General features: G+C 56.4%; 1 protein-coding gene across 7 annotated transcripts in view; it reads left to right on the plus strand.

The window, feature by feature from the left end:
- The window catches only part of CTTN (cortactin), a 35784-nt gene extending 25523 nt beyond the window's left edge, over positions 1-10261 (plus strand). For all 7 annotated transcript variants that reach the window (XM_070565758.1, XM_070565754.1, XM_070565752.1 and 4 more), the window contains 5 exons: positions 1455-1603; positions 4310-4399; positions 6542-6713; positions 7427-7498; positions 8864-10261. In XM_070565758.1, the coding sequence (XP_070421859.1) occupies positions 1455-1603; positions 4310-4399; positions 6542-6713; positions 7427-7498; positions 8864-9000 (620 nt within the window). In that variant the 3' untranslated portion in view covers positions 9001-10261. The remainder of the gene's footprint in view (positions 1-1454; positions 1604-4309; positions 4400-6541; positions 6714-7426; positions 7499-8863) is intronic.

Raw genomic sequence — 10261 nt, forward strand, 5'->3', positions numbered from 1 at the left:
TAGTCCAGCTGTCTGCAGGGCACACGTTCGGTCATGTGGGCCACGCACTTAAGGAGAGCATTGTTTAGTCAGGAAAATATACGTGCTAGAAGGGAGTGCGTTACAAATAGGACGCAGAGAGTCACCGTCGGTTCACTGTGGACGCCCTGGGCCTGCAGTTCTCGGACTTGGTGCTCCAAGCAGACTTTGACCTCGTAGGAGTTATCGAGGGCCCCAAAGAACTATGTGGGTTACGTCTACTGATCTTTACTTATTGGAAACTAAAACAGAGAAGTTAACATTTTATAATTCATTTAAAAATAATAAAGCCATTACATATCAGCATAATACTTTTATGAAAAAAATAACATTTTCAAAACTAAAATGCAGAAGGGTGGTGTTTTGTTTCTGTCAGTCCCTGTGGTATAAGACAGCCGACTTCTCCCAGCTGCTTCTGTGTTGTGCTAAGTCCTGTTGATGGAGAAAGTCTGGGCTCGCCCAGATCTGCAGCGGAGAGGGAAGGCCGTGTGAGGTCGTCGTGGATGCTCTTTGATGTGACACTCAGAACAGGCTGTGGTTTAGTGGTTTTCTTGAGGCTTGTTCTTCCTTGCACACCATGATTTTGTAACATGATGCATCAGTCGTTGGAAAATATTGGATCACTGAGTTACAGAGACCCCCGAAATGTTGCTGTGTCGTTCTGTAATACCGAAAAAAATCGTGTTTGTGAATACTGTCATCAGTGCTAGCACAAAGTCTTTAAGTAAAACTGGGAAATTGTCATGTGCACGGGAGCAGATACAGGTTTTCCAAAATTCTGATTTTGCTTGAAAGCTTATGTTTTCGCATTGACAACAAATGGTGCGGTTGTTGTTGACGCGATAGGCTTGGTTCGTTTATTTTGGAGGAAATGCGTGCTGAGTACCCAGTGTGCTTAACTACAGCCAATCAGTTATTTCAGGGACAAATCATGCTCCGTGAGAAGTCAGTTCAACCTGCGACGCAGACAGTCGCACAAGTGTCCTTCCTCGAGACAGCCGCTGAGCTTGGTGTGTGGCAGTGGTGCTGTCTGTGTCCCTCCTGTTTGTCGCACAGAATATTAAAGACGTATGCTCAAGGGTTGAGATTTACTAAAAATTAGTATTTTTTACTGCTTCATCAAGGGCGTCCTGAGGGAAAATTGGCTACTCCCCCCGCCGAGTATATGGTGGTAAAGAATACAATGATGTTTGGAATTTAAACTATTCCATGGCTTATGATGTTCATTGGTCCTGCCGAAAGTGTGCAATGGGCAGAAGGCACTGAGGCCAGTTCATGGGGGGCGGGCTGAGCTGGCGGCTGGGGGACATTTCCCTTCCATGTCGGGCGGGACCGATGGGTCCCCCCGGGAGAGGTCACGCTGGCACGGGGCTGTGGTCTGGGGAGATAGTAGTTGTGTTCTGACATCACACGTAAATCTCTGCTTCCCTCTGCAGTGAACAGTAAAACAAGCAACATCAGAGCTAACTTCGAAAACCTCGCGAAGGAGAAAGAGCAGGAGGACAGGCGGAAGGCGGAAGCGGAGAGGGCGCAGAGGATGGCGAAGGAAAGGCAGGAGCAGGAGGAGGCCCGGAGACAGCTGGACGTGAGTGAGGACCGGCCGCCTCGCTCTCCTGCGCAGCGCGAGGGGACTGGGAACTCTTGGGCCCGTGGGTTTGGTTTACTCCTTCCTCGGTGGTCCAGGAGGTTTTCAATAGAGAACATGTGGAACTCCCGTTGGGCTGTCCTCTGAGGGACTTTAGCTTTCAGCTGCCCGTAGAATCAAGTCTTTTGACCGCCAGATTCTAGACAGTCGCCCTTGCTGGCTCAGAGCCCGGTAACCCTCGAGCCTGGCCTCCCTCTGTCCTGCTGTCAGCCCGCGTGCCCTCCGCTGAGCTCCAGTCCAGATGGTCTCCTAGCGTCTCTGTTCCCACCCGTCACACTCTGGGACGCGCCCTTCCCGGGTAGGAACTTGAGAATACAGAGGAATCCCCTGTGAGGAAGCGGATCTGCTCCTGCAGCTCTTGCTTCTGCAGCCTGGGTCTGCTGCCCTTTCCTGTGAGTGTTTGTAGTGTTTCCCACCAGAGAAGGTAGGAGCGGGAGCCTGGGAGGTGAGCCGGAGGGGTGGGCTCCTCCTTCCTCAACCTGTCCTAGGGGGGCTGGTGTCTGAAGGCTCAGGTCCCTACGTTCTCGCCTACCAACTGGGCGACCCGTGACAGATGAGCTCGCTGTTCTGTGCCTCATGTTCTGGTCCGTGAAATGGGGGTGGAGACACTCATCATGACTCTTTTTGGGGTAGTGACGAGGTAGAGTCTGAAGTCATGCATGCAACATTGATAAACCATAAAGGTGTGTTTAACTCTGTGGACGTTCTGCCCCAAATCATGGGGGGGAATGTTGAGAACGTGGATAATCGAGGAAATTAACATGCAATAGACAGAAAATGCCGACGCGGAGGACGTGAGTTAAATAAGCCCTGCTGTCTTACCACGTGCGGCGAAGTCGGAATAAGAGCAAGTTTTACGGTTACCATTTACTATTCCTTAATTGCTGGAAAACTTTTAGACATGTCTCCTTCAAGTTTTTAGTAAGCTGCTTGTAAGTTAGCTTTCTTTCATTGCAGAACACACGCTCACAGACTACAAGGCATTTTTTCCTGCTATCTTGGTCTTCTTTTCAAATAGTGCCCTCCTCATTTTTTGCCTTAGAAGTTTGACCCCTGCCATCTAAGTCGCCTCAGCATCCACAAGATGCAGAAGGGATGGGCTGCTTGAGAAGAAGAAAACTTTTGATCATCGTCACCTAACCTCTCTCCTTTTGAGGTTCTCCTGCTGTCCCTTCGGGTGTGTTGTCCTTCTCTGTCCCCAGCCCCTGCCACCCGTCTGCTCTCTTCCTCCTCCCCAGTGAGAGCGAGTCTCCGTCGGCACAGTACTGCTCCCAGCAGAACCCCCTGGGCTGTGGAAGGGCGCTGGAGCACTCGGCTCCCCGACAGCACATGTCTTCTGAGTGCTCCCTCCTGGCAGGCGAGGAGAGTTTGACTTGGGTCACGTACGCCTGACTCTCAGATCCTGGAAGCCCGCCTCTGGGAAGGAGTCTGCCTATACCCTGCCACCTTTGAGAGGGGCTGTCCTAGAGCCCGTGGCCTGGAGACATGTTTCTAGAAGTGATTCATAGACGAATCCGTGGCCCTGTGCCTCTGCAGTTCCCGGTCTCTCTGCAAGCCCACCCTCAGCCCGGCCGCCCAGCCCAGGCACAGCCCCTTCGAGGAGGCGCTCTCCTGCCTCAAGTACTCGTGGGTGGGTCCGAGTGACGTGTGGCGCTGGGACTCTCCTGTGGGGTGGGGAGGAGAGGGCTCAGATTCCGCTTCTGCCCCTCGCCGGCATGCGTCCCTGGGTGTGTGACTTACCCTCTCCGGGAGCTCAGTCTCCTCGTCTGAAACCTGGAGAAAAATCCAGCCTTCCAGCTGGCAGAACTCGTTCCTGTAGCTGCTGGATCAAATGACCACAAGTTTAGTGGCTTAAAACAACACTCATTTCCTGTCTATAGTGCTGGAGGGCAGAAGTCCTAACAGGTCAGCAGGGCTGCGTCCGTTCTGGAGGCTGGAGAGGACGACGTTCCCTGGCCTTCTCCAGTTTCTGGAGCCGTCCGCGTTCCACCCTCTGCTTTCATCACCACATCTGCTCTCTCTCTCACATGGCTGTCTCCCTCTTGTAAGACCCTGTGATGACATGGGCCAACCCAGATAATCCCGGATTGTCTCCCATCTCAGATGCCTAACTTCGTCGCATCTGCGGTCCCTTCTGCCCTGTGAGGTCACATGTTCACAGCATCTGGGGCCTGGGATGTCAGCTTGTTTGGGGGCCGTATTCTGTCCATGACAGTCCTCGCTCTGAGCCCCAAAGATTCATGTCCGTACTACGTGCAGAATACATTCTCCCCATTTTAAAAGTCTGAGTTCATCACAGCGTCAGCTCAGAGACCCAGATCTCATCGTCTGAATTGGGTTTGGGTGGGACGGGGGTTGTAGCTCGGTAGTGGTACTGTTGCCTTGCCGACTGCACAGTGAGTAAATCCTGTGGCTTATGTGGTGGCAGCAGGAGTATTACGGGCCACCGAGGTCCTAGTTCTTGAGAATACTTGACTGACTGCGTGACCTTCGCTCAGAGCAAAGTTCCCTTAAGACCTGCTGGTGTTCAGTCTCCGAGCTTGGTACTCTCTGCTCTTTCTGCTGGAGCCGTGTTGCCGCGGAGGCGGCCTGGTGACCCAGAGAGTCCTGGGCGTGTTCTGAGTGCTGCGTGTCTGTCGATCGCAGGAGCAGGCCAGAGCCCGGAAGCAGACCCCGCCCGCGTCTCCCGCTCCTCAGCCGGTGCAGGAGAGGCCGCCTTCAAGCCCCGTCTATGAGGTGGGTCTTCCGTTGTTTGTAAGTGAGTCTCTGGCTCCTTGCAGCCATCCCTCCTGGGGAAGTGCCGCCACCGCGGACGGCGTGGGCTCCCTCCTCAGCTCTGCTAGGTGCCCATCCACAGAGGGCGGCCTGGCGAGCAGCCTCCTGGTGCTGGGGCACGCTCCCGGGCACACGGCCTGCTTCTCACCTTCTCGGCCGTCCTCACTGGGCTCCTGGACGAGGCCCCCTTCCTCACGCAGCCCGCAGCCCCCGAGTGGGGTCTCCGGACACCGAGTGGATGGCTTCTGGTCCGGAGCTCACGTGGTCATGCTGCGTTTGCGCTGGCGCCCCGCTCTTCTAGAATCCGCATCCTGCGGCACCCAGCTGCCGCTCCCGCGTGGCCTCGCTTCACTGGAGCCCTCTCCACCTCTCCCCTCCCCTCAGCCCCTCTTGAACGTGTCTGCTCCAGAGCCTCTGTCCTTGGCCCTTTCTTCTCAGTTGTGTCGTCAGTGCCTTGTGCCTGCCTGTGTCCCGAGGGCCTGCTAACACGGATCCGCATGCTCTCTCCTGATCTGAGTTACTGAGCTGCCTGCCTCAGCTCTCCTTCGCTCCGTCACGGGGTCTCCACATCTCCCTCTCTCGGGAGCACCCCTGCCACCACCGTCCATGACCATACCTGGCTGAGCCCCGAATTCCATCCCTTCTCTGGCCCTGTGGCCACTGTCCTGGTTCCCACACCTGTCTTCTCTCCCTGGACATTAGCCCTCAAAGATCATTGAGTCGCAGGGGATGAAAACTAACTCATCTCAGCTGAGGCATAAAGGGACGAGGATGCGGGGAGAGCTGTGGGCCGGGGCAGCAGGCCTGGCCTCGGGTCCACAGTCTCGTCACCACCAGGGTCATCTCCTTGTTTTGCTGTTCCCTCTGTGTGGCGGCCGTGTCCTTCTGGACTCCTGGGCAGGTGTGTTGGATGTAGCCTTATAATTCGTAATCCAATGGAAAACGGGGCCTTGAGCCACCCCCCCTCATCATGTTCCACTACTGGCCCGTCACTGAGCAGTTGGTTCTTGAGAAGGCCAAGATGGCATGCTGTCCCTGGCAGGGATGGGAGGTGTGTCCTAGATCAGCAGCCCTGCTGGAACCCTGTGCTGGGTGGGGCAGAGGTGGCGTTGCTGGAAGATAGGAGAATAGGGTGCTGCCAGTGTGGGATGCCCGCCGTAGTGCCCACCTGCTCACGGTGCCCCCGCATCACTAAGCTGAGGGTGCGGGCAGCCAGCTCGTGCCCCCACACCATGGCCTGGCCTTTAATCCTCCAGTCCATTCCCTTCGAATCCAAGGGGACCTTGCCAAAAGGAGCCTCTGGCTCTGTCCCTCCCTCTTTAACCCTTGAGTGACTCCTGGTACCTGGCCTGGAGGTGGAGTGCCCTCTCTGTGGCCTTCATAGCACCTCTCCCAGGCAGCATGCACTGTGCTGCTCACCCTCCATCGAGAGCTGGTGCCTGAGCGCCGGCCCTTCCTGGAGCTTCTCCCCATGCCCCGCCGCCTCTGGCTCCCGAGGGCGCCTTCAGGAGGACCCTCGTTGGAAACACTGATGAAAGCCACCGTTGATGATCAGGAGTTCAGGACTTGGGTTCGAGCTTGGAAGTCCCGGTGCTTGTGACCAGGGAGTTGGTGATTTCCTCCTGCACGTGACCTGGTGCTCCCTCCCGCCCGCCCCTCCGCCAGAGGACTTGGTTAGGACAGAACCCGGCCGTCCGCGGCCTTGCCAGCTCTGGCCGTGTGATGGGGTGACATTGTGAAGCTGCTGGGTGGCCGTCGGAGGGCTGGGACCTGAAAAAGAAACAGGCCAGACCTGCCCCAGGCGACAGCCTGAGAAGCGCTCAGCTCGTGACAGCCGTGCGGGTTCCAGTTCCTGCAGGATTTGCGGGCGCTGGGGGGCGGTGAGGATGGGGGTTATTCAGGAAGAAGTGCCACGTGGTCCCTCTGAACACACTTAGCACGGTTAGAATCGAAGCCGTCTGCGCACGTCGGCAGGTGTTGCCTCCTCTTCTCCGTGTCCATTTGCTCGGTCTCAGCTGGACCGAGAAGTGGTCCGTGTGTTTCCCTTGGCCGTGGCAGCGACCCGCCCGGCCCATGTGAACTGTCTCCCTGGCTCTTCCCCAGGATGCGGCTTCGTTCAAGGCCGAGCCGAGCTACAGAGGCCCCGTGAGCGAGCCGGAACCCGTGTACAGCACCGAGGCCGCCGACTACCAGGACGCCGATAGCCAGCAGGGTCTGGCCTACGCCCCAGAGGCCGTCTATGAAAGCACGGAGGCCCAGGGCCACTATCCTGCAGGTGCGGGGGGGCCCCTGTGGTGTTCCCCGGGCAGAGGGGGCCCCTGTTAAGTTGCCCTGTGAAAGTCGCCTTCTCCGATGACTGACCTGCCCCCCGCTGCCCTCCACTGTGCCTCCAGGGTCTTCGTCTCCCCTGGGACAGGCTCTAGACCCCAGGGGGTTGGCACAGCCTCCCGTGGGGGTTCCCGGAAGATCCCTGCTTGTGTGGGGATCTGGGAATTTTATAGATACTGCACTTGAACGAACAGTAAAATCAGTCTCTTATTTTTAAAGACGAGGTTTCCTTTAATCTATTTGAGCAGATTGAACACAATTCCCTGCTCCCAGCTGGAGTCACGTGAGCAGCAGTATGAGAGAGTGTCCCCACGTGAAGCTCCCCTTCTCCCCAGGGTGCCGTGGGGCGTCTGGGAGCCCTGTCTCTTGCTGGCCGTTGGCTTGTGATATGTGCTCTCCTGAAGTTAAAGTTTACAGGTTTAAAAATTATCCTTTGAAAACTGTCACTATCCCCAACCAGTTAGAGTTGGGACGGGGTGGATTTGCCCCTTAGAAGCTGGAGTCCTTTTCTTGACGGAGGGGGAGACGTCCCACAGTTTGTCTTCCCGAGTAGCCCTCAGCGCCCCAGCCTTGGAGGGGCTGTCGGACCGAAAAGGAACACGGCCAAGTACGTTTACGGGACGTGGGTTATCGCTCAGATCTCGTCTTGGTTTATTGCAGAGGAATGCACCTATGACGAGTATGAGAACGATCTTGGGATCACAGCCATCGCCCTCTACGACTACCAGGCTGGTGAGAGGCGCAGCGTGCTGCAGACGGGGGACGGGGGGCAGTGGACACGTTGTGCTTCAGGAGCGTTGTCCAGGACTCCTCTCTTAAAGATCTGACTTTTAGAGTGTTATTATGGTTTTTAAAAGTAATTTGTTTTGAAATGATTTCAAAGTTACAGAAAGTTACTCCCATATCTCCCTCATCCAGCTTCCGTCTCTCCTTGTCTACATACATGCGTGCGCACACACACACGCACGCATATCTCTACACACACCCCCGCCATAAGCACAGTCCACCCTCCCAGTGAGAGTCCCCACTGAAACTGCTGACGGGTCACATTGACCAGCCGTCCCCAGAACTCTGGTCCTGTCGGGGCCGGTTCCTTGCGTTTCCCTGTCATTCCTCTCTGTCCCCTCCGATCTGGAGCAGCCCCACAGCCTCCACCTGCCCTTCCAGTTCTCGGCGTCTTTCGTTCTGGGGTGACCCCAGCCCAGCTGAGGCCACAGAAGCGCTGCATGCTCTTGACCCTGCCCCACATCAGGGCACACAGTCTGTCCCTCTGTCCCGCGCTGTGGTGCTGACCGCCATCAGCAGGCCCATTGGCGCCAGCCACCAGCCAGCCACATTCTCCAGTGCAGTCACCGTTTCTCCCGCTGTGGCTGATGTGTTTGTGGATCCCCCAGGCCCTGTTCACCGTCAGACTTCCAGCTGCAGCCCCGTGGACACCAGCCCCGGTGGAGTGGGGCTGTTTCCATCCTTCCTTCTCATCGTGTTGTGGTGTTGGCGTTCTGCCATGGGAAGAGCTGTCCCTCCTCCCATTTACACGCGTAGACCCCTACGTTTGTTTCCCTGTGTGTGCATTCTGAAACTCCCGTGTCTGTGTCATTTATAAACTGTGTGAGTGTATCTTGGTACCTCCCTTTGCAGCCCGTCACTTCTTCCCGGCTCCCTTTTCATACTGTAGGTCCCTCCCCAGCGCCAGAAGCCTGGCTTTCAGGAGCCTCGAACATTTACTTTCTTGCCCCAACCACTTGGCCACCTCCACACCCCCGGGAATGTGGGGGCAGGCTTCTCCTTCCGTCGCGGGAGGGGAAGTGGGAGAAAGCGAGTGCCCGCCTGGGACCCCCTCCTGAAGGGTCCCAAGTGGTTCGGGCTGCGTCTCGTTTGGAGGGCTCTGCTGCACCCACGTGGCCGCCCGGGTCATGTGTGCAGATGCAGGCCGTCGCTGGGTGATGGAGACAGTGAGGCCTTCGCTCTGGGCCCCAGCGGGAGGCCGCCAGCTCCAGGAGTGGCTGCGTAGGGCGCTGGTTCCTAACGGGCCCTGCCCTGACCAGCAGACCAGGAAATGTCGGATTTCACCGTCGCTGTCTTTGTTCTCTTCCCTAGCGGGCGACGACGAAATCTCCTTCGACCCCGACGACATCATCACCAACATTGAGATGATCGACGACGGCTGGTGGCGCGGGCTGTGCAAGGGCAGGTACGGGCTGTTCCCGGCCAACTACGTGGAGCTGCGGCAGTGAGCGCGGCCGGCTTCTCGCGGCAGACCAGGCCTGCCTCCGGCTGGGTGTGCAGGGTCGGGGAGGAGCCATGTTGCTTTTATATTTAATACTTTTGCTGATGCTTTTGAAATGTTTATGCCACAGAATTTGCTAATATATTGTAGTCATCTTCCTTAGGAGGACTCTGGTAATTGTTTTATGCGTTGAAGGTATTTTCTTTTTTTGCTAAATTGACTGTCATATGGAGCCGCTTCAGGGACCTTGAGTCCTCCTGAGGGCGTGTCGTCCTTGTCCCCGTTGTCAGCAGTCAGGACCCCCCGTGGCAAACGCGGGAGATCCTTCACTCCATCGTCTGCCGCCCGACAGCGGCCCTGTGGGGTCAGGCCGGGTTGCCGTTCTTGTAAGGGAGTCTCCGCGTTGGGAGGAAGAGGGAAGGGCCTGATAGGAAGTTGGAGTCGAGGAAAACGTGAGAAAGTGCAGTAGCTTTAATGTCAGGCGGCGAGGCCTTTCGTACTGTGAAATCCCACGGTGTTTGATGATAGTAGCAAAGACCCCATCTCACTTCTTGTCCCGCCTTGTTTGTCATCTCCCCTAACACCCCAGCCACCTCTCCTCCTGCCCCCGTGGCACAGTGTCACCTGGTCCCTTAAAGTCTGCCCCTCCACTTGTCTCCTGCCGCGGGCCCACCTGAACGGCTCCGGGTCTGCAGGCCTTGCCTCGTGTGCCCTTGGCTGATGTCTGGTCGTCCCTCGAACACGTCTGCAGGCCCCGGGCCGCCGGGCCTGTGTCTTTTGTGCCGGCACAGGACCCCTTCACTGTGGGAAGGCAGGGGCCTGCTCTGTTGTAAACTGCCAGAAGCATCCTTCCCATCAAGGGAGTCATCCACTTTCTGCCAAAATATCGTGTTAAATGACAGTAAAATTTGACTGATTGACTTGGCTAAAAATACGAAGTGAACAAGAGTGGGTGCCCTGGCCCGAGATGCCCCGGGCGGCTGCTCTCCATGGACGCTGGGCCGGAGTGTGTCTCCCCGAGAGAGTGGGAGGCCCGGTCCGCGCGCGCCACACGGGCGGTGTCTTTCCGGAAGTCGATGGCGTCTCGGGTGTCCGGGACAGTAATGACTGTGAGGATGAGTTTTCTTTCCTGAAGTGCATTTCTGCATAATCCTTCCTTCACCACAATTAGGTCGGGTTTATATGCAATTATTCTATCTAAATTTCTGTACCACCTCATAGGTATGATTTTTTTAATTAAATATCTGAAATAAACTTGTTTTGATCCA

Source organism: Equus przewalskii, chromosome 11 (genome assembly GCF_037783145.1).
Source record: "Equus przewalskii isolate Varuska chromosome 11, EquPr2, whole genome shotgun sequence".
NCBI lineage: Eukaryota > Metazoa > Chordata > Mammalia > Perissodactyla > Equidae > Equus > Equus przewalskii.